At 41.6% G+C, this 23,608-nt stretch overlaps 1 protein-coding gene across 2 annotated transcripts in view; it reads right to left on the bottom strand.

The window, feature by feature from the left end:
• Nucleotides 1-217: 217 nt before the first annotated feature.
• PGGHG (protein-glucosylgalactosylhydroxylysine glucosidase) overlaps nucleotides 218-23,608 on the bottom strand; it is a 28,764-nt gene continuing 5,373 nt past the window's right edge. For both annotated transcript variants that reach the window (XM_073658388.1, XM_073658387.1), the window contains exons 4-14: nucleotides 19,551-19,980; nucleotides 18,255-18,374; nucleotides 16,952-17,083; nucleotides 15,371-15,482; nucleotides 14,732-14,804; nucleotides 11,855-11,991; nucleotides 8,507-8,640; nucleotides 7,243-7,338; nucleotides 5,885-5,982; nucleotides 3,961-4,172; nucleotides 218-890 (exon numbers count right to left, since the gene is read on the bottom strand). In XM_073658388.1, the coding sequence (XP_073514489.1) occupies nucleotides 835-890; nucleotides 3,961-4,172; nucleotides 5,885-5,982; nucleotides 7,243-7,338; nucleotides 8,507-8,640; nucleotides 11,855-11,991; nucleotides 14,732-14,804; nucleotides 15,371-15,482; nucleotides 16,952-17,083; nucleotides 18,255-18,374; nucleotides 19,551-19,980 (1,600 nt within the window). In that variant the 3' untranslated portion in view covers nucleotides 218-834. The remainder of the gene's footprint in view (nucleotides 891-3,960; nucleotides 4,173-5,884; nucleotides 5,983-7,242; nucleotides 7,339-8,506; nucleotides 8,641-11,854; nucleotides 11,992-14,731; nucleotides 14,805-15,370; nucleotides 15,483-16,951; nucleotides 17,084-18,254; nucleotides 18,375-19,550; nucleotides 19,981-23,608) is intronic.

Consider the following 23,608-nt stretch of genomic DNA (forward strand, 5'->3'; position numbering starts at 1 on the left):
CCGTCTGACTGCGCCCTAAGTGTGAACTAGAGCAGGGATCGACAACCTATTGCGTATAACCTAGATGAGCCGGCAGACACCTGAGCACCACGCGCAGCAGATGAATGGAGGGGGGGGGGTGGGATCAAAGGAGCGGTCTTGCAGGGAAAACTGATCTGATTAGCATGTGTCTGGTCCCAGCTTTGCATTTATAACAAATTGAAGAAGAACATCAGCATTCTCCAAAATCAGGTCTCTTTATTCCAAGTGCCACACAATACAGCAATAAGGTGCAACTTTTATGCTTGTAACAAGTCGAAATGTGGCATGTGAATAGTATCTGGGGGTCCGACAGTTGCTAGAGCTGAAAGCGGCTGATCGATAAGAGTTTCTAAGCGTCAGACCAGCACCAATTCATAACCAATCCCAAGAATAGGTCAGTATTATATACTCAGCCTAGACAACCCCTTTTAATGGCATATATTGTATCTTTGCCATAGATGTCTCATGTCTTATGGAAATGCCATGGAGCTTGGAACAAGTTTAATAAGACAATGGGGTCCTGACAGTAAAAGAATCCCCCCGATAAATGCAATTGAAAACTCAAGTTCTGTAGGTTCTTTAAAGCTAAAGGAGGGGAGGATGGCCACGTGACATTAGAAAGAAGGGGATTTTTTTGCTCCCCAAATATTTAGGTGGCAGGAATAATGAGAATTGCTACCTGATATAACGTAACATACCCCTGATGTTCTTGCCTGTAAGAAGCCAAGTTGTGCGTCCTCTGATAGAAAGGAAACCTGACAAAAATACATGTAATAGTCGTCAGAAGAACAGATTTGTGCTTGTTTGATTCCATCAAGAGGTCTTCATCTGAACCCGGCCTGCTCTGGTCAAAAAGGACACAGGTTTACCTGTAGGATGGGAAACACAGACATATACGAATTGTATTGATTCATCCATCTACAGTCCCATGCCGCCCTGGTCACAATAAAGTGAATAGAATACAATCTCCGCCAGGAACAAATTTTAATGTAACTTATTTCTGCAAATCTCGTCTGAAACATAATTAACAGGTCATTTTTTTTTTCATTTTAAGTACATTTGTTGTATTCTATGCATTTTGTTTTATAATGTTTTTTTTCCCATATCATTATAAATATTTATAATTCCTACATAAAAAAAAAATGTTGTAAATTTCACACTGGCCACTAGAAATAGTTTAGGACTCCTACTTCCTGCTAGGCTCATGGACATTAACATCAATAGACTGACCGAGACCCTATCTTTTGTATAGAAGCATTATGTGAGTATGCTGTAATCTCAGCAAAGGTCATCTTGAAGGAAGGAGGAGGAGGTGAGCTGTGACATCACCTATTGTGAATGGTAGATGTGTTATCTGCTGTATATAGAGAGGTTATCAGTCATTGTACAGGAGGGGGAGGTAAGCTGTGACATCACCTATTGTGAATGGTAGATGTGTTATCTGCTGTATATAGAGGTGTTATCAGTTATTGTACAGGAGGAGGAGGTGAGCTGTGACATCACCTATTGTGATTGGTGAATATTGTGCTATTTGCTGTATATAGAGGTTTTATCTTTCATTGTAATTTGGTCTGTTCACAGGAACAGGAAGTGTCTAGCATTATAGACTAGAGTGAAAATTGCAAGATCTGTGGTTTTCTTTTATCACTTAAGTGATACGGAAGAATAAAAAAAAATAGTATTCGTTTTCTGTGTTAAAAGTAATTAAAAAATAGGCAATTTTTGATGACACATTTCCTTTAATTGCTTATGGTCTTTTCTTAAATTTATCACTGCAAATAAAAAAAGTAAAAATCACAAAAATTTGGAATCTGAGAATCCTGTATATCCACTTTTTGGGAATCCTCCTATCTTTGGCATTTTCCCTGTCTTTAGCGGTAGACTCGGACCGGGGGGATTCTATTATGCTCCTGTCCTATTTCTCCGCCCTTTCCCCAACAAAATATGATAATATTCAATCAACAAACATAACCCAGAATGGTGGTAATGAAAACTAGAACTCACCCCTGTATAAAACAGCAGAAAAATTGTCTAACTTTTGGAGAGAGGTGAAAAAAATATATAATTTTGGTAATAAAAAGATGAAATAAAAGTAAATATATTTGGTATTTGCATATCGCAATCACCTGTAGAATGAAGTTACCATGTATTATACTACACAATGCTTACCATAGCAGAGTTACAATTTCTTCCTATGCTGTCTAGAGATCAGCCATTGTGTAGGGGTGTGAAGTGATTCCATGTAGTAAATAAAGGTGTTAGATTAAATAGGTTGTAAAACTTTGGGGAAATTTTGTTTTTCTGACATGCATGTTTTTGTACTAAAAATACTTTTTGCTATTGGGTTTCATTACAAACACGGCATCGTTTGGCTTTTCCAGGCTCTTTGTTTCCCTGCACATCAGGACTGTGGAGTCGGTAAGCCAAACCTCAGACTCCGACTCCTCAACTCCGACTCCCTCATACACGGCTCATATTTAAGTGATAAATTTACTGTAGCTCAGATTCATCTCAGCTAAAAGTCTAGACCCTTAGATCAGGAATAGGACATTTCATAACTTTCCCAAATTCTTATGAAAAAATATTCCCCACAAACTGCATTGAATTACTGTACCCAATTTATTATATATTTTAGGAGCTGGTCCAATTTATACCAACTCCAACTTCACAGCCCTGCTGCACATTCAACTTTGATGTGGTTATAAGTCAGCTGAGAGGAGCTCAAGAGATGAAAAAAGTTACAAATTCTCCTGTCAGGCTATCAGAACGAGCTCTCTGATGGATTCTCTGTTAACTCATCCTGCAGCCAAACAGGATATAGAAGGCAAATGGTACAACATTTTTAATGAAACCTATGGAGAAAAAATATTTTAGGCTCCAAATACTTGCATTTAAGTAAAAAAAAAAAAAAGTCCTCAAAGGTGGACAACCCCTTTTAAAGGAGTTGTCCACTACTTTTTATTATCCCCCCAATATATTCAGCCGGTGCCCATAAGGGTTTTTGTAATTACCTTCTGCTGTCCTTATTGCCTGTGAGTGGCGCTATCACTGACCGCTCACAGGCATCACATGACCCCCGGCTGCAGCCGACCCTGACATCTGCTGACGTCACGTTAAGTTCCGGGTGCAGCCAGGGGTCACTCACTTCTGCGTTCCACGGTGGATGCCAGGCTGTGGGTGGGGTTACCCAGTGCGTCACACCCGGCATCCACCGTGCGCTTTCCCTCGCCTCATTCATTGGGAAAGCGCGAGGTGGATGCTGGGTGTGACTCGCAGGGTAACCCTGCCCACAACCCAGCATCCACCGCGGGGACTGCATCACTGATGTCACGCCTCACTTGACGTGACATCAGCGGGGGGTCACGTGATGCCTGTGAGCGGCCAAGGATAGCGCCACTCACAGGCAAAAAGGACAACTAAAAGTAATTACAAAAACCCTTATGGGCACCGGCTGAATACATTGGGGAGGGGGGGGGGTAATAAAAAGTTGTGGACAACTTCTTTTAAGCCCTTGTGCACAGAGCTTATCTACTGGAAAACAGATCTCATCAGTGATAAATCAACTCAACTTGAATGACACATCAAAAGTTACAGAACCCCAGAAACAGGCTCCTGATACCCATGTGAATAGGGCCTAAGACTATGTTCACACACGTTGTGTTTTGCTGTGTGTTTGCTGAGTTTTTTCATCCATAGGAAGTAATGTTTTTTTTACGCAGCTGTTTTCCTGCCAGAGAAAAGTTAGCAGCAGATTTGCAGCAGTAAAAAACACAAAGTGTTTGAACACAGCCTTAGAGCGCTGGAGGCGTGGGAGGTATAGGAATCTGTCAGAGGGTGAGAAAGTTTTATTTCTTACGCACAATGAATTTTAAGGTGTACAGTTTCTGTAAGAATTCATAGATAACACTTCTAACTTTCAGGAAACCATCCCTAACTTACCGATAAGCAGAGGTATACATGGGGTTAAGTCATCAAATGCAATGACCAGTGGATACATCTGAAAATCCAGAACTAAAGTCAACTCCACTGTTGTGAGGTCCTTGGAAAAAGTGAAATCAATTTTATTGCCGAGATAACACACTCCAGTAATAGATAACACCGTGACATCACCAGAAAAAGTGGGATCAAACTGCAGACACTTCTCTGTGATTCTAGAGAAAAGAGAAAAATGAAAATACCTTATACCTGTATTTTCCACGTTTTCAGTGCATTATTTTACAAATTAAAGGGGATTTCTCAAGCTCGTTCATCACCAGCTCACTGCTCCAGCTCCTCCCGACGTCCTATTTGCGACCCTCAATGCTTGACTGTTTGGACCAGCGACATGGTTAATCTGCTGGCCCAAACTGTGCCCAATAAAATGCAACATAAGCAAAGACAGATTTGTCTCTGTAGCATCGGAGGAACACAAAAGCAGTGTCCTGTCACTCAGTGAGCTCCGCTCAGTGCAGGGCCCTGCTCGCTGGAGCTGCTCATTCTCCTCGTCGTCAGCGGTCAGAGGATTACAGCAGGGGACATCTCAGGACAGGTGAAGTATAAGGATTTTATTATTTTATTCTTATTTTTACACATGGACACTGCAAAAGCAGAATACTACTCCCAACATTGTCCCTTGCTTGTGCTGATCACAGCGCGAGCAAGGGACAATGATGAGGGCAGTGTTCAGCACTCGGCGCTTGGGAACTGCACTAACTGTACACTGATTCCCAGGTGCCGGTAAGTGTGCTCCTGATGCGGCACGTGTGCCACACAAGGACACACGGACATCACCAGTATGGGTTTTTCTGGTACTGGAAAAATCAGGAGGTGTGAAACCGTGTGTTTTTTGAGCAGCAGATTCTCTCAAAAATCCACCTCAAAAACTCTGATTTATTACTATAGCAAATCCACTTTGTGGTTCGTATCAAGAGATTTTTGAGCTTTTTTCTTTTTTTTTTGCTGAAGAAGTTCTGAAAAACGCATAGCAGTAGAAAAAAAAGAAAAATGCATGTCACTTCTTTGAAGTGCATCCTCAAGGAAACCTTTCCAAATTAGGCACGGTCCAATCAAAAGGCTTCCAAAAATTTCCTCAAAAATGGGAGTTTCGTGAAGTGGTTTCTTCTTAGAAAAATGAGGGTATGGTCACAAATAGCAGTCGTGGCAGAGCAAGAGCACGGCCAAAGAGCAGGTGTGATGCTGCTGCGTCCTAACAGATGTAGCAACTGAAAAAACAGATATTAAGATTTTGGATTACTTATTATTCACATTTTTCTGTGCATTTTCTGCACAACCACACGGCCATTAAAAATAAGTTCATCAATTTACACTAATTTTCCTACAATGTGACAGCTGCTATCAGGACACTACCACATCACTCCTGCACATTGGCTACGTACAGACTGATACACCTGTGAAAAATAAAATGCTTTTGTATTTATTTTAGATAACAGAATGTTATAAAGATATAAGAAATACAAGGATTTCAGAAATATGATTTACAAGGAATCACTGTATTTTTTGGACGAGACTAGACGCACTTTGCCGCAAGAAAAGAACCTTGCTAAAAAGTCCTTGCGTTATAGATTGCAGTTGGTAGATCGGATCAAGTAGTGCGAGACTCATCAGGCAGTGCACTTATACAGCACTTAGCCTAATCACAGATACATCAACCTTTTAAAGAGACCCAGCATTTGTCTTGTTTGGCCAGTGGAGATTGCGTTTACCATAAATGCTTTCAAAATTGAGGCAAAACCAATTTTGACACAATTCAAAAAGTGTTTGCAAAAAAAAAAAAGAACATGTGAACACAACCTTAAGAGCATTCAATATCTTTGCATTATTAGGATCAAAGAATAAAATGAACACCAAACAGGCAGACACAAACCTAAATCCTGTATAACCAAATAGTATCGCCTGCAAAAATCCTCCCATGCCTGTGAGGAAATTGACAGCTCCAGAACCATCAGCGTTTTCAGTCCATATCTAAAAGTATAAAAAGGTACAAAAAATATGATCAGCTAACACAATGGCGCGTTTATCTCACCATGGAGACCTCATCTTTACACATATAGATTCTAATAAAGGAAAATATTAATCCTTTCCCAATATCCGCTATGGCACGTCGGGTCCAGTGTATGGAGTCGGCTCAGGAGCTCAGCACACGCAGCAGATGCTGGCCGGTGTACGGACGGCATCTGCCTGTAACAGCAGCGATCTGAGCTTAGCTGCTGTTAATCCCATAAGCACGCTGTCAATCACCGACAGCAGGCATTTAAAGCACACAATCCCTGGAGTACGCAGTTTTGGATGCCCTTCAGCCTCTGCTGGATTCTGATGGGTTGCCACAGCAGCTGGATTCCCTCTTGGCTGCCATGTTGGTTCTCCTGTGAGTCCCAGCCATTGGCTAGGTTTCATAAGATACCGTCATTTTAGCGGTGTTATTGCAGTATATAAAAGCAAGGAATCAGTCAATCACAGGTTCAAGTGTGGACTAGTGATGAGCGAGCGTGCTCGTTTAACCCTTTAATTGAGCACGCTCGGGTGCTTTCCGAGTATCTTCGGCATGCTCATATATTATGTTCGAGTTCCTGTGTCTGCATGATTTATGGCTGTTAGACAGCATCAACACATGCAGGAATTTCCTGTTTGTTAGGGAATCATTACATGTGTTGAGGCTGTCTAACAGCCATAAATCATGCAGACGCAGGGACTCAAACATAACATCCGAGCACGCCGAAGATACTTGGAAAGCACCCAAGCGTACTTGGTTAAAGGGTTAAACGAGCGCGCTCACTCATCACTAGTGGGGACTAATTAAAAGTGAAAAAAAAAGCCAAATTTATATTTTTTTTGGTCTCCACAGTCCCATCCACAAATGCAATAAAAAGTGATAAAAACCACAAAATGGAATCAATAAAAACTTCGGCTTGACATGCAAAAATGAAGGTCGATTGAGACAAAAATAAAAAAGTTGTGGGTCTCAGAAAATTGAGAAACTATGAAGAGCACTTTCTGAATAAAGTGGGTCCGAGCTTGCACACCTCCGTTCCCAAAATGAGTGCCGGAGACCAGCTGAACGCAGCACTCAGAATCACCGGTGGTCCCATTGAGAATGAATGGAGTGGAGGTGTACTTCTGAGCTCCATTCTTGGGATCGGTGGGAATCTCAGCGATCGGGAAATGATCCCCTGTTCAATGCTTAGTGGAAAACTTCCACACATGGCACAACCTCTTTAATCTAACCTTAAATGGATCTGTTATACTTGCAAAGCATTTCTTCAATTGTTGTTCTGCCATTTTGGTTTCTTTTAATTCCATATAGCCAATTGCAAACATGCTCTAAAAAGAAGAAAAAAACATTTCTATTACACACATTAAATGGAAAGTATCGCAGCCAAGAATCAGATTCACTTTGTTGTTCCATTTCGAAACAAGACACTTTGAATAAATCAAATGATGTAGATTATATTCTCTAATGTAACAGTAAAGTTGTAATCAAAACAATCAGGCTAAAAATTATCAGGCTAAGGCCAAAGAACATGTCCGTTTGCCAAAAATTGCAGCAGCAGATTTTTGATTCTTTAATTCGGAATTACTTGATCTTTTTTTCTTAGGGATCATCCAAATGTCTGTGATTTTTAATCGCACATAAAAACACGGACCGATGTTCATCAATGTTTTTAATCAGATTTTCATCAGTGAGTTTCTCCTATTCATTGCAAGGTTAATCACGGACAGCACACTGAAGCCTCATAAGCTGTCTGTGATTTTCAGGGACCCGTAGACTAGTATTGATCCATGACAAGGCTTAAAAACTGACATGGCACTGTATTTTCTGCAGACACGGGTCAATAGAAAAAAAAACAGATCCTATCCCAATATGTATAAAGTGTAATAATAATAATATTAGCAAATACCTCCAGTTAGAAATATTGTATAGTTCTTCTCATTCACTATGTCGCTTACTCCATGTGCAGGGCATTGCAGTAGCTTAGGTATCCATGGTTACAACCAATCATGTAGTGACAGTTAGTAGTTAGAGGTTGTAACCATGGGTATCTAAGCTACTGCAATGCCCTGCACAAGGGGTAAGTGAAATAGTGAATCAGAAGAACTATACTACATTTCTAACTGGGAGCATTTGCTATTATTATTACTACTACACCCACTAGATATTGAGATAACACTTTGGAGATGGGAATAACTCTTTAATGATCGTTCTATCCCCACACGGGTAGTAATAAGGGTTTGTACCAAGATTGGAAATTGCCGATTATCCATAAAAATGGGGATAACTTACTGATTGCGGGAATACCCAATAATCAAGAGAACGGCGCCTGTCTGAATGAACAGGAGAGAACATCCAGTCTTGGAGCAAACCCTTTAATAGCGCTATCGCTGTGTTCTTTCACTGATTTTCGTCCATGGTTTCCTCATCATCATCTGAAGTTTTGCATTATCCCGATCTTATAAACTACCTAATAGGCAATGCTGTATACTTATTTACCCAGGTCATGGCAGGTCCGTTAGGATCGGTAACGGCCTCGTAGATCTGAAGATCATTTCTGCGATGTTCTGGAGACATTGCATACATCAGAGGATATCCGAGCAACACCACGTCCGCCTGTTTAACCTGATCACCTGTTTAGGTTTAGACCTGATGGTGAGGATAGGGCACCACAAAAAATGCAAAACAATCATAAACCCTAAATCATCTGTGTCTACAAGATCTAACTCCAGCTTTATGTAAGAAAGCCAGGCCAAATATTTAAGGGAACTTGACAGCTGATATATGCTGCCCCAACGAGGAGCTACATATCAGACCCTGGCACTATTATTCCAGCCAGTTATGTTTTATTCTGAAACGCAGCGGTGTCTCGGTATCAAACATACATTTAAAAGCCGGCTGGTGACCATGCCACTCGGGCAACTAGTCCTGGAGGCCAGTCCCCACATAGGGAGAGACCTGTCACTGAAAAGCAGCAGGGCCTACCGGGGACTAGTCATCCGAGCGGCTTGGTCCCCGGCCCGGTTGTTAAATATAGGTTTTCTCTGAAACGCCACAGCATTTCAGAGTAAAAGAAACCTGGCTGAAATGATACAGCTGATACGAGCGGTCCTAAGGTCAGCACAGTTTCCTGAGATACAGATAGGTGTGACATGAACCTATATTGAGCAACATTGCATTACTTAGTATCACATATACAGAAACCGGATTTTTTTTTACCACTGCTACAACTGGACTTAGCAACCAGTATATACATAAAACCTGCAAAACACATACACAAGTGAATAGCCAAAAACCCAAAATAGGCCAGCTTCATACTGGCAGCGTAATTAACATAAATAAAAAAATTCAACAATAGACATAAGAGTCCAAATGATAGCCGCCACTCACATCTTCTTAGAAGAATTACTTTATTGATCCAGTAGTATAAAAAGGCACAAAAATGGTTGAACACAACAGCACAAAAGTTAAAAAGGCAGAAAAGAAATATCCGCTGCGCTCCCAGGCAACATGTTTCATACCTACATGGTCGAGCCTGACTTGATAAAAGGACCATGTAGGTGTGAAACATGTTGCCTGGGAGCGCAGCGGATATTTCTTTTCTGCCTTTTTAACTTTTGTGCTGTTGTGTTCAACCATTTTTTTGTACCTAATGGATCAATTATGCAATTATTTTAAGAAGATGCGAGTTCTGGCTATCGGTTAGACTGTTGCTATTAGGCTAAGTGCCCACGATGCAGAAATGCTGCATATTTTTTCCGCTTCTCCCTGGCAGGAAAAACGCATGCGGATTTTACATGCGGTTTTCCCGCCAGGTATAAGCGTTTGTCCTGCGTCTTTGCATGCATTTCTGCATGCGGGTTATCAAGCGCTTTCCAAGCGATTTTAGCATCATTTGGAAAGTGCTTGACAACTTGGTCACACTATATAAATCCATGCAACCGGCATGGATTTAAATAGTGTGACCAAGTTAGTTAAAAAAAAAAAAAAAAAGAGTAAGAATGGTAAAAAATAAAAAAATAAAGATTATACTCACCTTCTGATGTCCTCCCTGTGTTTTCTCTGCTGCGTCCGGTGTTTTGGGTGGCTCGCGGTGGTGTGAAGGGCCTGCGGTGATGTCATTGAGTCATGTGACAGGTCACATGACTCAATGACGTCATGGCAGGTCCTTCACAACACCACGACCCATACAGCAGACCAGACGAAGGGGAGAAAACACCGGGAGGACATCGGAAGGTGAGTATAATCTTTATTTTTTGTTTTAAATTCATTTTTTTTACATGTTCTATGGTACCCAGGTCTGAATGAGAGTCTCCACTTCTCCAGACCTGGGTACCGTCCGCACATTGAACCGTGTGATATCCGCTTGTGCAGATGCAGTGATGCGGATGTCACGCGGTCCAATGCAAGTCAATGGCAGCGATTATGCTGCGTGTCCACAAAATTAATGGACATGCTGCGTATTTTTCCGCAATGATAATCCGCAGCGGAAATTTCCGCAGCATGTATACAGCACATGCGAATTATCATTGGGGACCATGGGGCACGTATTACCAAGCGTTTTTTAAGCGTTTTCGCTCCGGAAATTCCACGGCAAAAACACTTGAAAAACGCATAGTGGGCACGCAGCCTTACTGGAGTATTTTGCCATGCACCCGGACAGGTGAGCTGATTGCTCCTATTTTTGAGTAGACATAAGACTTTGTGCTGACACTAACTGTGCAGAATAAATCCTGTACATTGAATTTGAGGATACTGGCGGATGTAACCATACAATATTGGTGGGAACTAAGCTGTAATACACAGCCGGGCTCCTGCCTCTAATGCCGGGATCAGAGAGAAGTCACATCCTGGTGGATAACCCCCTAGATGCCACAGTCAACATCAAAGGTAGCATCTAAGGTATTGACAGTGGGAATGGTCTCCATCTGGCCGCTTATGGATTTTCCATGAAAGTCAAGAGCTAAACAGGTCTGACATTGGTAGAGTATCTGTATGTCAGGTCCGGCCAGAATCTTAAAGGGGATGCCAAGTATAGGAGAAAAAGTCAGCAGTCAATATGAGACTACAAAAAAATAAAAAATAGGAGCAGCACACCTTTAGTATTAATTTAACGTACAGGTGCACAAAAACGCTATGTGGCCAATATACAGACATATACACAAGCACGATGCCTCAGCACACTGTGACTAATTTATACATTGCTGTAAATGTAAAAAAATGTAAAGCTACTTAATTATAATCTTTTGATCAATGAACACAAACATTACCCAAACACGTCAAGGTGACCTTTTAATATGGATGGTCCCTAACCACTATGTGTCCTACATCATCTGAAAGGGGACGTGAAAGAAAACCAAGTTTAGCTTGCAAGTAAAACCTGGTCTGGGAAGAATGTGTAGGTAAAGCTGCTGAGCCCTGGATGGGGCCACACACCCCAATGTATACCACAAAAAAATACGCTGTGTGGCCCATGTGCAAACATACACACACGATGCGTCAGCGCATTGCGATTAATGAACTTTAACATTGACAGCAATGGTGGAGTTCATGTGTTCATTAGTCGCAGTGTGCCGATGCATCTAGTATGTTTATTGGCCACATATTTGTGCACCTGTACATTCGTTTAACACTGAAGGTGTGCATGTCCTATTTTTTTGGGGTGGAGGGGCTTTATTGTGACCTGGGAGCCTGGTTTTCTCTTTCACTCCCCATTCAGACGAAGTTTGCTGGAACTGTAAGACGCTGAATTTTTCGAGCACCTAAAGTAAGCAGCGTCAAAAACTCATGGTGGGAGCTCAATCTACACAGTCACAAAAACATTTTACTATATAAATTCATAGATACCTAGTTTGTAGCCATCATATTCCGGATGGTAATTATTTTTGTGATCAAACGGGACTTTCATTTTGTTTGCTACTTCGTTCCATATTTCTGGGAAAGGCTGCTGTAAATCCTTTGTGAGGTCCATAGCGAACTTTAGGCTGCGCAAGGAAAAAGTTAGGTTAATATTCAAAAATGATCATCTTCTGTTTACACCTATAGAATAACTATAACTACATATAAGGATGTTCACATAGAAATTATTAATATGGAACGAAGAGAAACCGATTTTACGGGGAGTACCAAAAATCTTTGTCAAAGGGGCCATGAGCTGAAGACCTGGGAAGAGAGTTAGATTATTTCTGAGTATCTAGTCTTTACTCAGGATCCACAATGAAGAATCGCTGGTGTGTAGTGGCCGGTAGTGTTGGTGCATAAATTGGAAACAATAAGTTGTTCCAGGACTCAACAAAGTTTGCATGAATAAAATAATGATTTATTAAAAAAAAAAAAAAAAAAAAGTATTAAAATCCATTAATAAAAACAAACAAAAAAAAACAACACACAGGTCAAAAGGAGGACATTACACGTATGGAACCCCAGCTCCCGGATTCTTAGTCATAACAAGCGGGTACAATCAGGGCGTTTAACAGCCACATAGCTCCTCATAGCAAAACTTCATGTTTTGTTTTACGTGTTATTTTTTTTTCTTACACTTGGTGTCTCCCACTCATGTCTAGCAAGTCTTGTTCTCGACAGAAATCGACCACTGGTCACGATAATCCCTAATACTGGATCTCCTGTCACCATACAGGGTCAGGTCCTGCACGCTACATAGCAGAGCGTCACCAGGGCTCCCCCTACTGGTATAAAATCCTAGATTGTCATCCTCGCACTCAGTACGACAAAGCTCTATAGGGACAGGAGTTTATGTCGGAAATATGGAAATGTCCATGCATAGGTGTGAAAATAAAATAAAAAAAAAAAGAAAACATGAAATGGTAGTTATAAGATGAGTGCTTTTGTAATGTTAGTCACACTAAAGAAAAAAAAAAACTTTACCCAAACCATCATCACAGATAAATTGCTCTTAATGGAAAAATATATTCATTTATTAATTTAGTTACTCACTTATTCCATTAATTCCACAGCGCTTTAACATACATTATCATCACTGTCCCCATTGGGGCTCACAATCTACATTCCCTATCAGTATGTCTTTGGAGTGTGGGAGGAAACAGTAGAACCCGGAGGAAACCCATACAAACTCCTTGCAGATGTTTTCCTTGGTGGGATTTGAACCCAGGACCCCAACGCTGCAAAGGAACAGTGCTAACCACTGAGCCACTGTGCTCAGTATATACACGGTATTTTTCGGACTAAGACATACATTTTTCCTCCAAAATTTTGGAGGAAGTGGGGGGTGCATCTTATAGTCCTATAAACACACACACACACACACACAACATACATACCAGGAAGAGGGATGAAGAGGGCCATACATACCAGGAAGAGGGATGAAGGGGACCACACATACCAGGAAGAGGGATGAAGGGGGCCACACATACCAGGAAGAGGGATGAAGGGGGCCACACATATCAGGAAGAGGGATGAGGGGGGGGCCACACATACCAGGAAGAGGGATGAGGGGGGCCATACATACCAGGAAGAGGGATGAGGGGGGGGCCACACATACCAGGAAGAGGGATGAGGGGGGGCCACACATACCAGGAAGAGGGATGAGGGGGGCCATACATACCAGGAAGAGGGATGCCATACATACCAGGAACAGGGATGAAGGGAGCCATACATACCAAAAAAAAGGGATGAAGGGGGCCATACATACCAGGAAGAGGGATGAAGGGGGCCATACATACCAGGAAGAGGGATGAAGGGGACCATACATACCAGGAAGAGGGATGAAGGGGGCCACACATACCAGGAAGAGGGATGAAGGGGACCACACATACCAGGAAGAGGGATGAAGGGGACCACACATACCAGGAAGAGGGATGAGGGGGGCCACACATACCAGGAAGAGGGATGAGGGGGGCCACACATACCAGGAAGAGGGATGAGGGGGGCCACACATACCAGGAAGAGGGATGAGGGGGGCCATACATACCAGGAAGAGGGATGAAGGTGACCATACATACCAGGAAGAGGGATAAGGGGGGGGTCATACATACCAGGAAGAGGGATGAGGGGGGCCATAAATACCAGGAAGAGGGATAAGAGGGGCCATACATACCAGGAAGAGGGATGAAGGGGGCCATACATACCAGGAAGAGGGATGAAGGGGGCCATACATACCAGGATGAAGGGTGCATTACATACCAGGAAGAGGGATGATGGGGGCCATGCATACCAGGATGGGGATGAGGGGTGCCATGCATATCAGGATGGGGATGAGGGCCACGTATAACAAGAAGGAGGGGGCCATATATACCAGGATGGGGGATATTAACAGAATTGGGGGACATTACCCCTATAACAGTGTCAGCAGCAGACCCCCTCCCCTTTAACAGGGCATCATGACCACATTTTTTGCTTACATTTTTTTTTCTATTTTCCTCATTTAAAACCCAGGTGCGTCTTATGGTTCGGTGCGTCTTATAGTTCGAAAAATACGGTATATATTACAGCTCCGCTACGTTGCAAAGCTGTGTGCACTAACCCTTTATGACGCCACATGGGTTAGTGTTATTGACTTCTTCTATTTCTGCATTGCTGTATGGTGTCAGTATGGATATCCCTACAATACAACACATTATAAGAAACAAAAAGTGCGCCTTGGTGCAAAAATTGAGCGCTGTATTACAGATCAACACAGCATAGATATGTGATATGTATGAGGCGTAAAAGTATTATTATGAGATAATATAGTATCAAAAGCATCACCTGATCTGCGCCAGTGCATTTGTATATACAGAGTTATTCACATCATTGTGATATTCATCTGCAGGCATCACCCCTGTAGAAAAAAAAAGAAATAACATTTATATATAAATACATTAAAAAAAGAATTTTGGCCCTTCAACATCACACAGCAACCATTTTATTAGTCAAAAACTCAGCAGTCCAATAAAGGGAAGTCTTCTTAATGAGACATATGGACACCATAGGTGCGGGTATTGGGGAACGGGGGGGGGTGCGGTTCTCCATTTTGGAATAATCTCCATGTAAACTCTGCATAATAAGCGGCTCCCGTTCTTGCTGCTTCACCAGAATATGCAGCCATATTTAAAGTGGCATAATACAGTGACAAGGACGCTCTCCTGAGTCCAAATGGCATCTGGCTAATAAACACAATCAGAGACTACGGCAGCCTCATAGTTATGAGCTCAATGAATGCCGGAGAGACGGCTCTTATCCTGCCTCCCCTGCCCTCTGCACAGTGATCGATGGCTGACTGCGGAGTATGGAGACACACAGCAGCTTGTCAGTCACTGCTGACAGCAATCCTTCATGGCTAATTCAATCTCTTCTTTGTTACTGTGCCTTTACTGCATATTCCTAGGAGTGTGCATGTGTGTGTACCTGTAATATGATAGCACTGTTCGTCTTCACTCCACGTAACTCTGCTACACCAGTAATCTGCGACTGCGCTCACCACGTCCCAGCCGCCACTCGCAGCAAAAAAATCCACGTCCTAAAATATAAATAAATCAAAAAAGTTTTTCACACTGGCGTAGTTTCCATCAATATTCCCAAAAAACAGGATTGAGACGGAACAATTCACTAGAATGAAGAAGTACTCCATCTGGCCGGTGTTCCAGTGGTGTCCGTCTGACACAAAAGCAAAAGGAGACTAGACTATTGCGTCATTTAACATATACTATTAACTTGCTGTAGAGTATAGTATATGCTCACTTTGTTTTTTACTTGGGTTTTGTCTAAGAAAACAGTGTGAACGTGCTCTTACACTTTGTACGTATACCAGCTTATAGTCTGGCTCATTTCTTTGGTTTGCTGTAATTTCTCGTACAAACAGGGTCCGTGGCCCCCCTTCCTGAGCTATATTTCATCTGTATTGCTTCCCATGGATGGGTGTCTCAGTCTGGCCCTGTCCTGCTCTGCCCTTATAAACACTGACGTTGTTTGACAAATGGTAAAGTTTTAATCCTAGAGACAGGTTAGGACCCTCCCGATGGGTACACCTTGTCGCGGTGGGATGGCTTTTAAGTCTTTTTGATTAAAATAGCGTTAACCAAGTCCCCTATGTTATTTACATGTAATATTATGATTTACTTTCTGTAGGGTCTATGCTTATTTTTTTTTTCTTGAATTTTGTCTGTGAAATGGCCACACTCTGAACGTGCTCAAACTTTGCATGTATACAAGCTTATTGTCCAGCTCATTTCTTTGGTTTTGCTAGGATTTTGCATCTGCGTTCATGAAATATGAAATTTGAATTGCATTACTACTCTAGAAAATAGGAAAAGCGAAAATACTTAGCACATAATTTGGCCAATTCATGCATGCCCAGCAGCCAACGACAAGGCGACCTTAATTGCTGGGATTCACATTAGGATAGGTTCCCAGCAATGAAGGTCGCCTTGCCGCGGTTGTTGGGCATGCATGAATTGGCCAAATTATGTGCCAAGTATCTTCACTTTTTCCTATTTTCTAGAGCAATTATGCAATTCAAATTTCATATTTCATGTTTGCATGCTAAAGCGCTACAGAGTGCACCTTTATTTGTTAGTTCTGTATGGAGATGGCTACTCTTAGTATACACCTGTACACACCAGTTTTCTGTTTGGAAGTGAAGGTCAGTCTTTTGATATTTGCCTTAAAAAAAAAAAAAAAAAGGCAAAAAAACCCCCCAGAAAAGATACACACACCACCAGAAGATGAGCCGGACGTAGTCCAAAGTGACTCTTGTCTGCCTGATTATAAGAAATGGCTCCATCACAGATTCCATCTGAATCCCATTTTTCAAGGATTTAGACAGAACTTGTGAAGCCGTTCTCAGCGAAGAGCACAATATGAATGTGAACAGAATGAATGTGCATCTTTTTGTCCACTTTATCTCACAGTCAGTACCTAATAAATCCAATACTACCTGCCAAGTAAATGATAGCACACCACATAAAATAAAAATCATCGGATTGGTACCTTGGTCATGTAATAGTATTGTCGGAATATCATCAAAACATCTCCATTAATGTGAATTTCCTGATCTCCATATATTTTCTCAGGACAAACTTCATATCCTGTTAATGCGCTTTCCCAGGGGAATTTTGCACCCTAAATGATTAAGACAAATTTAGAATAATGTGATAATATCCTGCCCAATTTGTTACCAAGACATACGTAACCCATTCCGCGCTGAGACAATTTGTGATTTTGCACTTTTATGTTTCCTCCAGTTATTCTAAGAGCCATTTTTTTTCCATATATATTTTTACATCAACAACATAAAAATGTTGTTTTTTTTTGAAGGATGAGATCTTGTTATGAATCACACCATTGACTTTACCATAAAAGGTGCTTTATGCCCCCGACAGTGTCACTCTTTCAGTCACTGGGGTGGCGCCGGCACGGCTTCAGTCACCGCTCTGTACATAAAGAGCGGCGGCTAAAACGTCACCCCCGGTACTGATTGACAGCAGCTCATCATTAGGTCCAGCTGTCAGTCAGTGCTGTGGGTGCGGATACAACTGAAGCTCTCTATACACAGAACAGTGACAAAAACCAAGCAGGCACCGCCTCCGTGACTGAAAGCCAAACGCTAGTGGAAGGAATAAAGCTCATTTCCTCCAGGCAGCGGGGCTCTCAGTGAGGGCCTCGGGCAGCTTCAGAACGCAATTAACCTGGAGATTACCCCATATCTGCAGGTTAATAGAGTAATTATACATGACAGGTTCCCTGTCACTGTTTCACAAATACTATTTAAAAGGGGTTCTCTGATAAAACCAAGTTATCACCTACCACACAATGATAACTTACTATGGGGGGGGGGGGTTCTGACCTCTAGAGCACACACTGATTGGCAGAATGGGGAATTTATATCTCCGTTACAAAATGGAGTGGCAGGTCAGATGGCTGATGGCGCTGTATTCATTCCCTATGGGGCTGCTGGATAAAGTCGAGAGCAGCACCCAAAAGCCCGATAGGGAATGGAGTGCAGGTCGAGCATGTGCACTGCCGCTCAATACTAACGGGAATAAAAGCGTAACTGTTAAAATAGAGTGGCAGTGCACATGCTCAACCTGCACTCCATTCCCTATGGGGCTGCCAGGCGCTGCTCTCGACTGTCGATTGGTGAGGGTCCCAGGGGTCAGACCGACACTGATCAACAAGTTTTCACCTATTCTTTGGATAGGTGATAACTTACTTTCAATAGAAATCTCCTTTAAATTTATATTGCTCCTAGGTCTTTAGGCTGCAAACACAATACACTTGTCTGATGACTTACATAATATCCTTGCTCTTCAGCGTTGTGCAGAGCGCCCTCAAGTGTTCGAATCCGGTATTTAAGAATATGACGAGCCATCTCAGGGTAAAACAGCAGAATATTCGGATATATCCAAGTGTCCTTCAGTAATGGAGACACAAATCATTACAATGAGACAAATAAAGCATATTTCAAAACACTGTGCTTTTAATATTAGACTAGGCACATAATGCCCGGTATACTTTCATAGGCTGGACCTCTCCAGCTAAAAACAGAGTGGATCCGAATGTACCGTATAGCTATAAGCTGGCCATACATGTGATATAACTAAGCCCAAAAAGGCCGCCTCTCCCAACTCTCACACACACAATCTCTCAGCTTGGTTTATGGTTTTTCAATGGGAAGACAGGAAAAAATGTCTGCCCGATACCTCCCACTGATATCACAAAATAAGTGGGTTAGGGCAGATAGTTTCCAACTTCACAGCCATTGTAAAACTACAATTCTCTAATCCTATCAATCCCTAAGAAATGTAGATCCACAACAGATTGGAGACAACTGTGTAGATGTAGAGTAATTAGTGATGGAAAAGGTTATAAAAAATGATAATAATATTAGCAAATGACTCCAATTAGAAATGTAGTATAGTTCTTCTGATTCGTTGTGTCCCTTACCCCATGTGCAGGGCACTGCAGAAGCTTAGGTATCCATGGTTATGACCACTAACTAACTGTCAATATAGGAGTGGTCATAACCATGGATACCTAAGCTTCTGCAGTCCCCTACACATGGGGTAAGGGACACAACGAATCAGAAGAACTGTACTACATTTCTAATTGGAGATATTTGCTAATACTATTGCATCTACTATATATTGGGATAAGGTCTTGGAGATGGGAATACCCCTTAAAGCTTTTCTTAGGACTCATTGTCCTGTAGGCAATATCCAGGAATATGTTGAATCCTTCCAGAATAGTCTTCAAATTATACTTTACACTTCCTACCATAAATGAGGGTAAACATAAAACCCATCACATGTGCTGCATCTACTTTTAGTAATTTTAAAACTAAAAAAAAAAAAGTACACCTCTATACAGTATAAGGCCACATTCAGACGTCCATGATCGGACCGCTGATATAAGGACTGGCCGCGGGTCTCCTGACCCGAGCGTGACAGCTTCATGTATATCTAGGAGGCTGTCACACTCAGGTCGGGAGATTCACAGCCAGTCCATGCATTGCAGTCTGATCTCGGACATTTGAATGAGCTATAAGATAACATCATGGCTGGCAGTGAGCTCTAACAATCAAACGTACTTGGTCCCAAAAAACATGACCCCAATAGTCTTCATTCTGCTGACCATTGGACAGACCTCCAGGACTGATGCCATTAAAGTGTTTGTCAGACCCCAGCGGTGGTAAGGAGCTTAGTATATAATAGAGACATCCAATGACAGCCTGCTGAAGAACCAGGGAGCCTTCCACCGCTATCCTGCTCCCCTCCCATAGCTGCGTCCATGCTTTTGCATGCGAAGAGAAAAGCCGCCCCTCATCAGCTAAAGAAAGGCCTTGATCAAATCTTTCTTTCACGTCTTTTTCAGTTTCTGAAACAGCTGTGAGGAACACCCATGTTTTTTCCTGCTCGGAGGAAAATGTCAGACACTGGGGTACCGGCGTGTAGATCATATGAACCGTCTTCAGAGGACAGGAGGGAACCTCGGGGGTTAGGGTGCTTCCATAAATGTACCTAAAAAAAACAAAGTGTAATGATAATTGCTAGCGATAACGTGTTATGAAGAAAAGAACAAAATAAGTCTCTGTTCACATCAGGTTTATGCCTAAAGTCAGAGGAAGACACTATTAATATATGGGAACACAAACTTCAGACGACAGCCTTTGGCATGAGCCACTGTATAGGCATTGCCCTTAGGCTCACATGGTAGAAAATCGCATACTGTGCAGTACATATTCTTTTGTACAATGCCTATGTACAGGAAATCGCTACTGACTTGTCACGGGTGTGTCAGGTGTGACAGACATTCGCTCTGGATCCAGCTGTAGAAGGTCAGTGCGCTTGGCATTGCAGACACCTTCTTGATCCTCTCATCTCTGTAGTATAGTTTTATCCTTCTTCCTTTAGGACCCAGCAGCGACCTACACCTTCTGCTGCTGATTAACACACCCTTGCTTGGTAGTTAAAAACTCTCAGTTTCTCCAGAGAGTCACCGGTGATAGTTCTATGTACCTCTGTGCAGGCTTGGGGCAGTAGCAGTTGGCTAGTTTCTTCTTTGGTGACCTTGGAGGACAGTTGGCATTATCTCTCTGGTGTCTGCTCAAGCTAAGCGTATCCCCTTTGTTTACCTTGTTGTCTTTAATTTGTAGCAGGGCCTGACTAGTGCTCAACCCGTCCCCTCCCTATCTAGGGCTAAGCTTTAGGGACATTCAGGAATTAGGTTCCTGCTCAGCGATAGGTGTGGAACCTATATAAGGACGATAGGGAAGGCAGGGTGGTGATATTAGATCAGCCTAGGGGTCTCCACTCCCTCTTTCCCTAGTTGTTGGGCTCCCTTCCCCTCTTCCTGTTGTTGTGCACTTAGTCTTTCCCTCACCTTGCGTGACATGACTACACGAACCCACACAGAGAGAAAAAGGTATATTACCCCTTACAGTACCTGCCCGGCAGATGGTAGACGTACTCCGTTTTGGCATCAATGAGGTATTCGGCACCCAATGGTTCACTGACACAGTGAGAAAGAACATAAGGTCTGGACACCCATTCTAGTGACCATTCGGGGTCCGGGTAGTGATCAGACATTTTTCCCTACCCCGTGGACAGGCGATAAATGTAAATAAATTACAAAAAACATTGTAAGACCGAATACAAAAGTCCGAAAAACACAGTCTTAAAACAGATCATGATGTCCAGACTGACCATAGGTATCCTGAATCTACAGACTCATTGGCATACATGAGGCTAATGAGTTTAGCTGCGGAGACCCACAGCCGGTTTGGACACTGCAGTTGTTATTCGGACCGTGTGTCAAGGATATCTAAATTTGGCTTAAATCTCTGTTTAAATCACAATTTAACATGGCAAATCTGTTGGTGCAAATAGTGAACTAAAAATATACAAATATGAAAATGGAGCAATCAGCTCACCTGTACGGGTGCACGGCAAAATACTCCAGTGATGGCAACAGTCCAAACGATAGCACTCACATCTTCATAAAATAATTGCTGTATTGATCCAGTAGTATAGCAGGCTTGACAAAGGACCATGTTAACACTATTAATTTGACCCTATTAATGTTACGTTCGCGCATCTGGGTAAAAGTATTATCCCAGATCGCCAAACCGTGCCAACTCATAGAAAGCATTAATAAATAGGAGAATAAAGAGTTTTAAGGCATTAAAAAGGTTTTTCATATATTATTATATCAAGCTAAGAAACATACACAATATACAAAAGATTAGGACAAAATGACTTTGTGAGGGTAGCTTACCAAGTAAAGAGCCAAGGACCAGAGCCTAATAGAGCGCAGTCTATTAGGCTCTATTAGGCTCTGGTCCTTGGCTCTTTACTTGGTAAGCTATTGACTTCCTATTCCCTCCCTTTTACTTTTTGTATATGGTACCATTGGAGGACAGGGATGTCAATTTGATAGCTCTTTGAATCTACACTGTGACTGCAATTATCTACAAACTGTTCATTAATATATGCTTACTACATACTCACTGTGTACATTCTGAACTATCCATATCATTGATATTTTATTATAATCCAATGTATTTATGCTCTTACCAAGTTGGATATGCCAATTTGTTTGCTATTTAGGCCTTTGTTACCAGTGCCTTAGGCTACCCTCACAAAGTCATTTTGTCCTAATCTTTTGTATATTGTGTATGTTTCTTAGCTTGATATAATAATATATGAAAAACTTTTTTAATGCCTTAAAACTCTTTATTCTCCTATTTATTATTGACAAAGGACCATGTAAGTCTGAAACATGTTGCCTGGGAGCGCAGCAGATATTCCTTTTCTGCCTTTTTAATTTTATTTTTTTGCTGTTGTATTTAACAATTTTTTGAGCCTTCTATACTACTGGATCAATAAAGCAATTCTTCTAATAAGATGTGAGTGTCGACTATCGTTTGGACTGTTACTAAAACTCTACAGTATCTGTGCAGTTGTAGGAGCAGGGTTTCGTCTCTTTTTCATCCTGCTAAGTTTAACTTGCTACTACAATGAGATCTGTTTTGATAAAATTTTCATCCACAGAAAAGTTTGTGCACGGTGGGTTTTCTACCATGCTGGAATACATGCCCTTGTTAAAGGGTGGACCAAGACTGTGGAAATGGATGGAGATTATATTGAAAAGTGACAAATTAATCGTTAATGTTGTGGTTTTCAACCTATGTAATTGCATTTGAATTTCTTGCCAATTAAAAGGAGAGAAAAAATAGGAGACATTACTTATTGACTGACCCTCGTATATATATTATATATATTTATTTATTTTTTATTTTTTTTTACTGCTTGAAAAAATAAGAAAAGAAAAAAAACTTACAAAAATATTTTTTATATTTTATTAATTTAGACAATTACACATACTGCGATACCAAATATGTACATTTTTAATTTTTTAGACGTCTCTATTTGCATTACTGGAAAAAGGGTGGCGGTTTAAACATTTATATTTGTTGCTATTTTTTTTATTCATATATTTTTTTTTTAAATAGTCCCCTAAGGGGATCGCCTATACAATAAACTTCATTCCCGTAGTATTGCAGTCTATTGTATAAATTACCTGCCTGCTATGAAACCCATTCACGGGTTGGGCTTAATAGGAGTAGTAAAAGGTAGACAGTACACATTGCAAGACAGGGGGAGAAATCGATGGGGTTCAGAAGAGACAACCTCCCCCTCTACCCAAGCTCATAAATGCCACCATCATGATAGACAGCGGCATCTAAAAAGTTTGCTGGCTATATGGAGTGGTCTCTGCACCTGAGCCCAGTCCATTCAGCAAGTGTGCACATTCACCATAACGGTCACCAAGGGATTATAGAGCGGAAATTCCTTATTGAATTTACAAGAGTCAGCCCGTTGTAAGACGTATTTTTGTTGGGACAGAGAGCAGTCATGGAGGAGGTGATGGTAACACACGAGTCAATAAATCCTGAAAATTGACTGAATATAGACTTACTACAATATAGTCTCTAATATTACTTACCTGCCCAGATAATGCAGCATATACAGGTTACAATGTATAGTATAGCAGAATGACTCTGAACGACCTCACTGCCCAGCTGGAGAGGCCTTTTTGGACTATAAATCCTTTTAGAAAGCTTCATAAATAAGTCATCAAATGAAT

The sequence above is a fragment of the Phyllobates terribilis genome, unplaced genomic scaffold (assembly GCF_046119375.1).
Source record: "Phyllobates terribilis strain yellow unplaced genomic scaffold, ASM4611937v1 Scaffold_13__5_contigs__length_258822181, whole genome shotgun sequence".
NCBI classification, from domain to species: domain Eukaryota; kingdom Metazoa; phylum Chordata; class Amphibia; order Anura; family Dendrobatidae; genus Phyllobates; species Phyllobates terribilis.